This window comes from Vipera ursinii (genome assembly GCF_947247035.1).
Source record: "Vipera ursinii genome assembly, chromosome: 2".
Classification (NCBI taxonomy): Eukaryota; Metazoa; Chordata; class Lepidosauria; order Squamata; family Viperidae; genus Vipera; species Vipera ursinii.
The window spans coordinates 223,853,509-223,867,842 of NC_139513.1; the positions used below are offsets into that span (position 1 = coordinate 223,853,509).

Genomic DNA, 14,334 nt, shown 5'->3' on the forward strand with positions numbered 1-14,334 from the left:
CAGGGGAGATTGTTGCTGGAAGGAGCATGTGAGTCTCAGGGAACAACAGCTTGTGCAATTGAACACTTTAAAATAAAACTCAGTTTATAATCACTGTAGGTTTATATGTGTTATTATTCCAACTTCTTGCGGAGACCTTCCAGCTGAAATTAAAACATGTGAATAATAATTTGGTAAATAATGGAATCCCATTATACACTGAATGTGGAGCTGTGGAGGCAGCCTGAAAAGTAATATGTACATTCAAAAGTGAATAATATATGCTGCCTGTCAGAAAAACAGCATCTTTGATAGTGTGTTGTAGATTTTTGGGGGGCAAATTTGCTGTGCAGTTTGATGATGTCTCACTAGTCTTTTTAAAACTGTACAGATGAGATGTATAAATGTCCCCCCCCCCCAATTTCCAAAGCTTGTCTTATAGTGTATTTTATTTATAGGTTCAACAAGTACAAACTGTGCAACAAGTGCAACATGTATATCCAGCCCAGGTGCAGTATGTGGAGGGAAGTGACACCGTCTACACAAATGGAGCTATGTGAGTAAAACATCTGGGTGTCTATGGAAGTAAAACATTTTCATCCCAATAACACACAGAATTGAACAGATTTATTTATTTTTTGCAGTCTTCAACATTCTCTAGAAACCATTTTCTCTAAAATCAAAGCTTTTTATTTTCAAAAGTAAGAATGAAATAAGTCTTTACCAAAATAAGAATATTTTTTTTAAAAAAATTACATAATATATAATTTTCTGCATATCATAAAAATAGGGTTTTTATGTAGACAGTTATTTGAAGTCACAACTCCCAAAACATCTCAGGGAGATATTTACGTGAGCGAGATTCAAACAGCTTGACACAATGGTCCGATATGGGAGATTTCATGCTATACCCTATAATGAACGTCTCTGCATTTGCGGAGCAGCAGAAATAGAAGACCTGGCTCACATCCTATTTGACTGTTGCCTGTATAAGAGGGTGAGAGACAGGTATCTTGCTCTATATACCAAACGAATGAGCCATTGGGATCCCCATATCAAAACAACTTACCGTATGTCCGGCCAGAACTTGAAAATAACATTTAACGTAGCACAGTACCTAAACAAAATGGTCCAGTTGAGATCTGCATATGTGGGGCTGATTGGGGTAGATTGCAAGGGCGACTCCGAAATATAATTTTATCATACTGTATCTATATCTTAAATTATTGTACATTATTACCATTTCATTTTAGATTGTATTTTATTACCATTTCATTTTAAATTGTATTTTATTCTAATTCCATTTTAAATTGTATTTTATCAAATTCCATTTTAAATTGCTTTTATCAAATTTTAGTAAAAATTTGTGCTGGAACTTTGCACTTTGATATGGCCCAAGGGCTAATCAATAAAGTTGTTGTTGTATATAAAAATATACAGATAGTCCTCAACTTACAATCACAATCAAGTCCAAAATTTATGTTATGTAAAAAATTTGTTAAGTAAATTTTGCCCCATTTTATGACTTTTCTTGCCACCTTTGTTAAGTGAATCAATGCAGTTCTTAAATTAGTAACACGGTTCTTAAGTGAATCTGGATTCCCCAGATTGTTGCAACATCTCCATATTTAAGTAGAATTGCTTCTGGAAAAGGGCACTAACAGCCTGTGGTTCAATAGAAAGTTTACATGCAAAAGATCCCAGTTGCAGTTTTTACCACAATTTCTGGTGACTAAGTCTTACATAGTTCTTTTAAACTTCATTTCTAAGTAAACCTGCCTAAATTATTACATCAAGAAAAGTTGTTGCTTTGAAAACTTGGAAAGATGCTGCCAATCACAGATGTCAGGGCTGGAGTGTAAGTAGTCTAATAATGCCCTTGACGTGAGGAAAAATGTTTCTGGGAAGATTTTGGTGATTGTCAGTTTTATAATGTAATGCCTTCAATTAAATTTAAGTTATAATTTGAATTATAAGCATATATGGCATGATGAGGTAAGCGTAGTAAATGCTTTGGACATTGGTATCAGTAGACAAACATTTTCATGTTAAGAAATGGTAAGTACCGTATTTTCCAGCGTATAAGACGACTGGGCGTATAAGACGACCCCCGACTTTTGAGAAGATTTTCAAGATTTTTCATCTTATACGCCGGAAAATACTTACATGCCAGTTGCGAAGTGTCCGACACAAGCCCGATTCAGACCCATCTGATGCAGATGGTGCAAAGCCCTGCTGGTTCCCGCCCGACGCCAGACGGCTCCGCCGGTGCCGCCTCAAGAGGGAAGGGCGTGAGGCGCCTGCCACGGCTCTCCGAGGACTCCTTAGCAGCCGGGGAGCGCGCGTGTGCGCAGGGCTGCCCTGCCGGCTTCCGCCTGACGCCAGCCTGCCCTGCTTCCTCCACAGTGAGAGGGGAGGGCGTGCCTTAACGGGCTCGTCGACTTGCAGCCACGCCGGAGCCGAAAGGGGCTTTTCCTTCCACCCACCCTTTGGAATAAACGCAAGAGCTCCCGGGGTCTGGTGTTTGCAAGGGGGAGGGGAAAGGGCTTAGAGGCTCTTGGGGGTGGGAAGGGAGAGTCACGTTGGAGGGGGGACTGGACTAAGGAGGCTTGAAGTTGCTTTGCAAGAATGGGGGCACTCGATTGATTTATGTACTATTTTCCGGCGTATAAGACGACTGGGCGTATAAGACAACCCCCCAACTTTTGAGAAGATTTTAATGGGTTAAAAAGTCATCTTATACGCCGGAAAATACGGTACTATGTGGAAAACTAGGATTTAAGTACACTATTGTTAAGATCTTATGCTACATGTAGCATTGCATAGCGCTGTGTCAATCTTCTTTATTGCACTTATATTTTTCTGTGTACACATTTATGTCAGGTTCATGTTATTAACATCTCTGCAATATATCATATGAAACTGAGGCAGAGGGGAAGGGTGTAGAATAGTGGGTGATTATCTATGCCATCCACTGTAATTGTCCTTTAAAAGGAGGGAGAAATTTATACTGCGCTCTAGCTGTTGCTGAGCTACATCTTCCACCTGTCCCAGTGAGGTATGCTGAGATTGCATTTCAAAAATATCTGGAGAAGTTCCTTTTTTTACTTCTGAGCTATTAAATCCCATCTGAAGTATACATATTGCTAATTCTGAATGATTTTCTTAGCTGTATGTTCTTATTCCTCTGAAATTATACAGAACACAGAAAAGATGATCAGGGTTTCCCCCATAAGATGATTTCATTAATCAGCTTTCTTTCATTAATAGCAGTCTTTGACTGCATTCTGTTATTTCTTCTGTTGACAGCTTTCTCTGCTATATTCTTAACCTTGGTACAAAAGAAACACAGTTATTTTAAAATGCATAACTAGAAAATATGAATAGCATGGTATTCAGAACAGTAGCACCTTCTGTCGAGTATGTGTAGCGACTAAGGTAATGGACTAAAGTTGATCCAAGTTCAGGAAAATCCTTAGACATGGAAACTTAACAGGGTGATTGTGGGACAATAATTCAGTCTCAGCTGAACATACTTCACAGGGTTTCTGTTGTGAGGATGAAGAGAAATCCCTTTGTATGGTGGTGATCTTTATGGCACCTTGACCATTGAAGTTTGTTTTTTTTTTTAAAAAAATCAGGATGGTTGATGTAGCCTCATGAACAAAGCTCAGGCCCTTTTATATGTGTTTCAACATTGGTTATATAGAAGGGAGAGGATTTTGTGCGGCCATTTCTGTAAATTTTGCCTCCTTTACAATAAGTCCCTTTGCAAATAAGAAACATAATGCTCAGATTCCATTTCCAGAACAGTCAGTTGGAAAAATCCATAACATCTCTGTACCAGTTACTGGTTCTAATACTTATAAAAAGTCACTTATTTTTTTAAAAAAATGTCACTGTGAATGAGAGAGAGAAAAAGAAACGGAGTTTAATTTTATGAAAACTCTTGATTCAAAAGGAAAATGTGCCTCAGTATATCATTAGCATTTTTAAATTTATTAAAATGTATTAATATTATAAGCCTGCATTATTTGCAAGCAGTATATGTAGAAGAATGTTTATATGTAACTGAAATCTGTGTATTTTGAATGATGGTTTGGCAGAGTGAAATTTAAAATAAATACAGAATGAACAGGTATTTAAATCAAGGATCTTTCAGTTCAAATCTATTAGCAATTAACCTACGTGGAATTAATGAGCATTTAGGTGGAGAATATTTGCAAAAAAAGAAAGAGACTTTTCTTGCTAGAATGAAATATATCTGTAAAATAATTTTTAAGCTAAATAGCAACTTCTAGACAAAGATCAGTATGCTGCAAATAAATGAGTCCTTCTAAATGATCAGATGAAAGAAAATTCAGGGTCGCATTCAACTCAGGTACTTGCTGAGGCAAGATGAGATGGCAGGAATACTAATTTATAAAAGGCGACAGATCATTGTCGTGACATTTACATAGAACTTAAGAGAGTCAGCTGGGAATAAATCACTGTGTGGGTGTGTGCCATGTGCATACCACCCTTGAAACTTCAGAAAATATAGCAGATTTACCCTTGCAGTGCCATATTATTTAGCTAGGATAATTTCACCACCTGATTATTTCATAAGGTTTCTACTCTTGCGCAAGCAAAATATTAACCACAGCCTTAAGACAGCTAAACAGCCTTTGGCTCTTCAGCTAAACATCAGTAAGAGCCATTGACTGTAAACAAGCCCAAACTCCAAGAATTTAGTTTCTACCTGCTCAGTCCTCAATGTTGTGCACTGATAAGGAGGATCTGAAAAGGACTTTGTACAGACTGCTGCTAGCATTGAAGTGATGTCACTTATGATACATTGGATGATTATATTGTGTTCAGTATTAACAAAGAATTTGTTAATATCAGCCTATAGGGAACAAAAGCTAGCTTTTTCAAGTGCCTGGTAATATTTAATCACTTTTTCAATGTTTGAAGTGCAGGACTAAGAACTGGGGAGACTGACATTCAGTTCTACTCTTGGTGAAATTTCAGTGGAGGACATCAAGTTAGTCGTTCCTTTTGAGTCTACCTTTCGATTTTGTTCTTGTAATGGATGAAAGGGAGAACTCTTTGTAAGTTACCTTACGTTCTAGAGAAAAAGCAGGATATGAATCTGAACGAACAATAAATGTGATAAGATTTTAAAGTTCAACTGTACCCTAGTAAATGCTATAAGATAATGCATAATTTGGTTGCACCTTAAGTGAAAATGTTGATGCCCTCCAGTAAAGACAACACATAAGTAACCTTTTCTTTCATTTCTTTTACTTAAGACGAACAACAACGTATCCTTACACAGAAACTCAGATGTACAGCCAAAACACTGGGGGGAATTACTTTGATACCCAAGGAAGTTCTGCACAGGTGACCACAGTAGTCTCTTCTCACAGTATGGTGGGCACTGGAGGCCTTCAGATGGGTGTCACAGGAGGACAGCTCATCAGCAGCACTGGGGGTACCTACCTGATTGGCAATTCAATGGAGAACTCTGGCCATTCTGTTACTCATACAACACGAGCATCCCCTGCTACAGTAAGTCATTCAGATTGTTATGTCTGTTTATAGCTAGAATTCTGTCCATTTTGTTTTTAATTGTGCTTGTTCTCAGCTGCAGAAGTAGGTTTGCTTAAGGAGGTGCCATCCAATTGTACAACTGCAACAGAATAAGAGTTGAGTGAAATTTACACCAAATAATTTATCAACAATGCACAGAAGAAATAATATGAACTTTTACTATTATTCAGGTATATTAGAATATCCTATTGCCCAGAAGTTTATTTCTTTGTTTTTAAATACCCCAGGTAATCCCCCAGGTACGAGCGTTTATTTAGCAAGTTTTCACAAAAAACAAATTAATTCAGAAAGGGTATTTATATTAGAAATTCAATTGAGACCAAAAAGAGGCCTCTGTAGCCATGTGAGTTGGTTTCAGTCACTACTGCAGCGGTGGCCATTTTTATTTCTGTGACTTGCCTGGGCCATTTGGGTGTATGAGAAGCTAGAAGAGGTTTTTGGGGTTTTTTGGTCCCTGATCACATGGCCAAAGAGCTGTGCTGGCACCAGTTTTTGCTTTTGCTGCAGTCTGCTACTGTCTTCTACTTCTGTAAGTATTTTAACATTTTTTTTGTTACTCTGTACTAACTTAGTCTGTAAGGCATTTGATAAAGTAATTCACAACCTACTACTTGATAAGATAGAAAAATGTGAGTTAGATAGCATCACCACCAAATGGATTTGTAGCTGGCTGACAGGCCGTACTCAGCGTGTGGTCCTCAATGGAACTGCATCTACATGGAAGGAAATGTGTAGTGGGGTGCCCCAGGGCTCTGTTCTGGGCCCAGTGCTCTTCAACATCTTCATCAATGATTTGGATGAAGGGATAGATGGGGAACTCATTAAATTTGCAGACGACACCAAGCTGGCAGGAATAGCCAATACTCCAGAAGACAGGCTTAAGATACAGGAGGATCTGGACAGACTCGAACACTGGGCGCTATCTAACAAAATGAAATTCAATGGTGAAAAAAGTAAGGTTCTACATTTAGGCAGGAAAAATCAAATGCACAGGTATAGTATAGGTGGTACCTTGCTCAATAGTAGTAACTGTAAGAGGGATCTCGAAGTCTTAGTGGACAATTACTTCAATATGAGCCAGCAGTGTGCTGCAGCTGCCAAAAAAGCCAACACAGTGCTAGGCTGCATTAACAGAGGGATAGAATCAAGATCACGTGAAGTATTAATACCACTTTGCAATGCCTTGGTAAGGCCACACCTGGTATACTGCATCCAGTTTTGGTCACCACGATGTAAAAAAGATGTTGAGACTCTAGAAAGGGTACAGTGAAGAACAACAAAGATGATTGGGGGACTGGAGGCTAAAACATATAGGGAACGGTTGCTGGAATTGGGTATGTGTAGCTTAACGAAGAGAAGGGTGAGGGGTGACATGATAGCAGTGATCCAATATCTCAGGGGCTGCCACAAAGCAGAGGGAGCCAAGCTATTCTCCAAAGCACCTGAAAGCAGGACAAGAAGCAATGGATGGAAACTAGTAAAGGAGAGAAGCAACCTAGAACTAAGGAGAAACTTCCTGACAGTTAGAACAACTAACCAGTGGAACAACCTGCCTCCAGAATTGGTGAATGCTCCAACACTGGAAGTTTTTAAGAAGAGACTGGACAGCCATTTTCTGAAATGGTATAGGGTTTCCTGTCTGAGCAGGGGGTTGGACTAGATGACCTCCAAGGTCCCTTCCAACTACTTCTTCTTCTTCTTCTTCTTCTTCTTCTTCTTCTTCTTCTTCTTCTTCTTCTTCTTATTATTATTATTATTATTATTATTATTATTATTATTATTATTATTATTATTATTATTATTATTTTGGGAACTGCTCTGCTTTTTAAGTACTTTACTTTGCAAACTGTGTTTGCAAACTATTGAGCTTTTACTTTGGAGATTAGCAAATATTACTGTAGTTTGTAGGTTTTAAATTTAAATTGCCTCCAAAGGTTGTGAGTGCTTTTAAGAAGAGATTGGATATGCATTTATCAGAAATACTCTCTTGTGAGAGCAGTGGGTTAGACTAGATGACCTCAAGGTACATTCTATCTCTGTTACTATTGCAAGCCAAGAGTTCTGCAAATTCCTCCCCCATCCCTGTCTATGTGCCTGGCTGGAGACTCTTAAGCTAATTAGTGCTAAGTTTTTGTTTTATTTTTTTAAAGCAAGCGCCGCCCCCCCCGCCCCGCCCCCCCGCCCCCCGCAGGGCAGCTAGCTGAAGATGCTTGAGCTGGCTAGTAACAATTTTTTTAAAAAAAAAAAAAGTAACAGCAATGACTCTAAGCCCTGCTTGGAGGTAATTTAGTTCCTGAGCCAGCTCACCCAAAACAGCTGATTGGTGGCTGGCGGGAAACCCTCTCAGTTCAGTTAACATGGCAGCTATCGGAGGAAATAGCCAGATTTTCGTTCATTTACCAACCCATTTGATTTAATTAATGAATTTGATTTTACAAATTTGTAAAATTGTATCTGATTCATTTAATGAGTTTTTTAACTTGCGAGCCTAATGGCTAGGCTTCATTAGGTCTGTACCTCGGGACTACCAGTAAAGTTTATTTCCCCTTAAATTGTACATTTCCCCACTATGTAAGTAGGTCTGAAAAAAAAATCTGGTGAGTAGAATTTTAATATAAGAATTCTGACTTCTTTTATGTCTGAATAGCAAGTTTTCCAAATGTACGAGAGAAATGACCAACTTTAGCTTGTTGTTGTTGTTGTTGTTAATTTCATGTTCTTTATAATAGCATGAAGAATGAAAAAACTCCTGTCGTCATAATTAAAGCAAATAGGCAGTGGAGAAAGAGAGGGTTAAACTACCACAAATGATGTATTAGAGCACAAGAGTAGAATCTGTAATTGAAAGAGAAAATTATAGAATTCCCCATGTATTTATACAGTTTAATAAAACTATATAAATACATTGGGAATTCTATAATTTTCAACATTACAAGAATTTTAGAATCCAGGCTTGCAAAAAGAGTTTTGAATATGGGGAAGTTCTGAATACATTTTAGGTGGTAAACTATTTATATAAGATTGTGATTTCCAAATATTTGAAATTGGGCTAATCTTAAAAATTGAAATTGTTATTTAATAAATAATTACTTCAGTTTTTAAAATTGTTTTATTGCTACATAACAGTGGCTTCATATCCATTTCATGCTAAACCATAATATGGCGTAATAGCAAAGATGAGTTATAGCTAATCTTGAAGAGAATTATTGAAACTTCTGGTTTAGATTAAGTACATAATGACATGTTGCCTGCACTATATAAATTACTGTTAATTTAATGATAGTTTGTATTAAATTATAATTTCAAATCCTGAATTGTGAAAATGGTTTATTTAAACAATTATTAATATTAGTTGCATTTCTTCATTTTGGTAGGTATGCAGAAGAAGCATTACAAATCTTGTGTTATTTAGTATATTTAAATGAATCCAATGTGTATAAATTTTCCTTCTATTCTTCAACAATAGGAGCTACAAAACCTTCAATTTAAAAAGTACACTTGGTATTCTTTTTAATTTATCGATCTCTAGAATATACTTATCAGCTGGAGATGCTTTACATGGTACCCTATCTAATTGTTCCATGTACCATCTGTTTGGCAAATGAAAAAAAGATAATTAAAAAATTGCAAAGCTTGAACAAGATAGAAATGTTCAAGCTGCTTATGTGTTTTTAATATTGTGACTAATAGATGTTAAAATAGCAAACGATTAAACAGTAGCTGGTAAATTCAAAATTCAGATTTATTTCTATATTGTGAATTAGTCATTATTTTGAACTGCATGTTAGCTCTGCTTTTATTTGTTACAATTTTTTTCATCCACGATAACTTTTTTTCTTTCATGAAATATGATGAGTCATATTATAGAATGCAATAAAGGGAACTGTTTCAAGGCTTTAGTGCATTGCAACCTGATAACGGAAGCTTACTCACTGATGGGTTTTATATGGCATGACAAATAGAAAAGAAATCAGGCAAGTTCTTTTTTTTAATCCCCATTTCATCAATTACTTGATGACACCAATGTGGAGTGCTTCTCTAATTTAGTACTTCTCTAATTTCCCTTTAAAAAAGAAATCCAAACATCAGATGTTTACAAGTCTGTGTAACAAAGCATAGCAAGTGAAATGCGGAAATTAGATTTTGAAATGTTGAACTTCGTTGCTACCATGCTATTGAGAATCCAGTGGGAATTCTTTTTTTCCGAGGAAAACAAACAATGGATTATATTTTCTGAGATTTTTAGCATTGTTATTTGGAGGGGTAATTCAGAGATGCTATCCTGATTAAACAAAACTGGTTCAATGCAAGTAGACAATTGAAGATTGTAAGCAAAGTCCTCATTTTCAAAATCTTTATTAGCTTACAGAAAAAGCTTCATTTTTTGAATACCTGGAATAATCATCATGATCCCAAATTTGAAATGGGAGACGACTAGACAATATCACAATTATTCAGGGTTTCATTTTAACCATTAGTTTCCGTGAGCGTGGATTAAATCCTTGATTACAAACAGGTTAAATTGAGAATTTGCTATATCAGAAAGAACTATATTAATATCTATTGCAATTTCAGCATGAATGTTTATCAGGTGATGTTTTATTAAAAGCGTTTTTAATGTGTATATTGTGTTTTTGAAATACAGTCATGTGAAAAAGTAAGTACAAGTAAGTTTTCTTTTTAACACAGCACTGATGATGTTACCTAGTTTGGGTAATAAAACATCTGCAAGTAAATAAGCAAGCTCAGAGAGTATCAAGGATCCCTCATTTCAACCCTGAGCTACAAATATTCTCCTTTATTGAAACTTCAGTCTTGTCCGGATGTGCTTCCTGGCACACCTCGCCTGTGTAAAATTAATTTGTGTAGTTTTGTCCTAATTGTAGATTCATGCACTTTCACATCAGTAATGGTGAGCGCTACCTTATAATCACTTGATGAAATTGTGGGGTCCATACTGGGAGATTTCTATCAACAACTTATGTTTTGCTCTCAGATTGAACTTGGTGGGATGGCATGGCTTAGACAAATTGACAATTGTTTAAAAATCTTCTTTTGGATTTTTTTGGATAGCGGGATGATTGTTGTCCATTTGGTGGGCAATCCTTTAAAAATCTTTTCCCAGCCTTCTATAACCTTCTTTCTGAAGGCCTCAGAGAGCTCTTTCAATCTAAGCTACGGTGATAGCACACAATTCAACAAGAAAGAGCAAATGTAACTAAACTTCTGAGATTTAAATAAGACAAGTTATTCCCAGATTCTATCTAACAATATTCCACACATTGGAACCTGATCTCATGTACCTGATTCTAACTTGAAGCATTTGAGGTAGTGATGAATGTAGGGGTGTTCTTACTTTTCCCACATACAACATTTGCATTTATATTTATTTAAATTGCACAATGGACTAAAACATTTAAATGGTACATGATATTATATCCCCCTAATCTATCAGTAGGGACGCGGTGGCTCAGTGGGTTAGGACACTGAGCTTGTCGATCAGAAGGTCGGCAGTTTGGTGGATCAAATCCCGAGTGCCGCGTAGCAGAGTGAGCGCCTGTTACTCGTCCCAGCTTCTGCCCACCTAGCAGTTCGAAAGCACGTAAAAATGCAAGTAGAAAAATAGGGACCACTACGGTGGGAAGGTAACAGCGTTCCGTGCGCCTTTGGCGTCCAGTCATGCCGGCCACATGACCACAGAGACGTCCTCGGACAAGCGCTGGCTCTTCGGCTTTGAAACGGAGATGAGCACCGGCCCCTAGAGTCGGAAACGACTAGCACGCATGTGCGGGGGAACCTTTACCTTTACCTTTAATCTATCAGTATTGTTGAAATAAAGATCAAATATCTCCGTGTTGAAGTGTGTTGAAAAACTAAACATATCAGTGGGTTGTACTTACTTTTTCATATAGCTGCATAATGTGTAACATATAATGGAATAAGTCAAATGGCAGTTTAGCTTTATCTAATCTTTGATGTGAGCATCTCAACATGGTTCTGCTTCCCCAATAGAAGTAGAAAACTTTTTTTTTTATGCTGAGCTTAATATCTAGCTTCAGATAGCCTGTCCTTTTCTGTGGCTAAGGAGAAAGATGGGAGATTCCTATCGTGCTCAGAAACTTGAAAAGCAGCAAGAAATCTTGAGGTTTCTCAAGTTTCTGTGGGGTTTCCTGAAACATCGCAGAGATGCTAACAGTTTCCTTGTTCTTTTGAAGCCACTGCAGCATCAGAATCAAACCTCTGACTTCTCCAGATACAGATAGTCCTCGACTTATGGCTACAATTGAGCCTAATTGCTTGCTGAGCTTTCTTGCCACAGTTGTTAAATGAATCACTGCAGTTGCTAAGTTATGACATGGTTGTTAAGTGAATCTGGCTTCCCCGTTGACTTTGTTTGTCAGAAGGTCGCAAAAGGTTGTCACAAGACCGCAGGACACTGCAACCCTCATAAATATGAGTCAGTTGCCAAGTGCCTGCATTTTGATCATGTGACCATGGGGACACTGCAACGGTTGTAAGTGTGAAAAATGGTCATAAGTCATTTTTTCCAGTGCCATTGTAACTTTGAATGGTTACTGAATGAACTGTTGTAAGTCAAGGGCTACCCATATGGGGAAGGGGCAAAGCTTGCCCCATTCTTTGATCTAGATAGATCAGGGGTCGGCAACCTCGGCTCTTTTATGACTTGTGGACTTCAACTCCCAAAATTCCTGAGCCAGCATAGCTGGCTCAGGAATTCTGGGAGTTGAAGTCCACGAGTCATAAAAGAGCCGAGGTTGCCGACCCCTGAGATAGATAGATAGATAGGTAGGTAGGTAGGAAGATAGATCTTGCTTAATCATAAGTTAGCAAGTGTATTTGTAGTCCCTAAGCAGCAGATAGGATTGAATTGATAAATGATCAAATGAAATACATTGAAGAAAGCAAACAGCCATTTTTTTTTAAAAAAAATTGACCATTAGCCATTTGGGGAAGGGAGTTGCTTCAGAGAAAGTTGCAGCATGAACTTCCTATGTTGTTTTCTCTTACAAAGTTTATTCATTCTGTCTTACTTTAATATTAATTTGTTGAGAAAACCTGATCATTCTTCCTTGATATTTAGTGGTATATATAATAACCATTCTCAGCTAGGGCTTTGTGAGTGTGAAGGAATGGAACATTCTCTTCACATAAAGCAACTTGTTTTCAAATGTACGTAATTAATTTAATGTGGAACAAACTACCAATACATATGCTAGATTTTGTGTTTTTAAAAAAATAAAATCACAATTTGAGCTCAGTTTACCTAACTTTTAACTTATATTTCAATGTTAAAACAAGTTTTTTTGCAGTAAGAACTTGTTCTTTTTAAGCATGGTATTTCTATAAGAATTTATGCTCTAAAAAAATCCTCGCTCATGAACTTAGCAATCATGTGATACAATAGAATAGGGAGAAAAATGGAAAGAAACAAATTCTGCTATAATTCTTCATTAGGGTCCAAAACAGTTAATGACTTTCTGGAATAATCACTGCGGGATACTATTATGAGTCAGATTACATGTCCAACCACATAGGCAGTGGTCTTTATGACCTGATCCAACTGTAGATGCCAAGAATTTCATTTTGGATTTTAATGTGCAGTGCATGTGCATTATCATACAACTGCAATCTCTTTCCGTCTTAATTCTTGCTTTCTGGTACTGAAAGTGAAGGAGCCTGTCGTCCACAGTCTCAACTGAGATGATGCGGAACAATTCTATTGTTGCTCTTTAATTTATGCAGTCATTATAATTTTGGGGAGAAGAGAAGCCAAATATTTATTCATATTCTAAAACCCATCCTTCTGGCTCTATTTCTGTCTAGTGTCTAGGTTTGGAAAGAAAGTTTAGAACAAATGTTTTCAAAGTTTATGAGTAGTAATTTCTTATTATTTTAATACTTCTGTACCTTAATCTGATCGTATTTTAAGTATACTCTGATCTAAGTCCATCATAACATTTTCATTCATTCATTCTTGAAGATTAACAGTAAATAAGACCAGGATTCTTCCTTTGTGATTGTGTCCAGGGATAGAAATAAATCCTTGCTATGTCACTATTTGGGGAAGGGGGAAAGAGAGGAAGCCAAATGAAATGAGTGCTTCATTTTGACTTCCTTTTTCTTGATGAGAATAGTAGAGGAAGGGAAATAATTTCAGTGGTAACCTAAAAATCTTACTTAGAAGATTTTTTAGGAGTGTTGTGATTTTGAAGTAAGTGTGTCCCACTTCTCTAGTGAGGAACTTGAGCATGCATGTTGTACAAAGAAAAACATTTCCCTGCTTCAAAGAGGAACCAGCTAGGACTATATAGTGTTACATACTGTGCCATTTCCTCCATTCCTTTATAGCTAGGACTTTGTGGGCTTGCTTGGATCATACAGTTCCAGATGCAACTACAGAATGTGATACCAACTGTAGAAATCAGTTGAAATTGAGAAAGACTCATTTATTTAAAAGGCCTATGCATTTCTGGAAGTTGTAGGTTGAAAATGCAGGAAGAGAGAAGAAATTCCAAGAATCCCTGCTTAAAGCTGGCAAATTATGAAGGGGGATGGTCTAGATCAGACGTGTCAAACACAAGGCCCGGGGGCCGGATCCGGCCCGCAAAGTGGTTTCATGCGGCCCGCGAAGCCATCCTGGAAACAGTGAGGGAACGGCCCCCGCTGCCTTGGCCCTGGCCCAGAGACCCTTCTTCCGCCAGAGACCCTCAGATCTGTCCCACTCCTGCCCAGGCCCCC

The 14,334-nt window shown here is 37.5% G+C and overlaps 1 protein-coding gene across 1 annotated transcript in view; it reads left to right on the forward strand.

Annotated features, from left to right (window-relative positions):
* Positions 1-14,334, forward strand: part of RFX3 (regulatory factor X3) — a 172,440-nt gene that overhangs the window by 96,251 nt on the left and 61,855 nt on the right. Inside the window, exons 3-4 of the mRNA XM_083352548.1 lie at positions 438-535; positions 5,274-5,532. Coding sequence (XP_083208674.1) covers positions 438-535; positions 5,274-5,532 — 357 coding nt within the window. The remainder of the gene's footprint in view (positions 1-437; positions 536-5,273; positions 5,533-14,334) is intronic.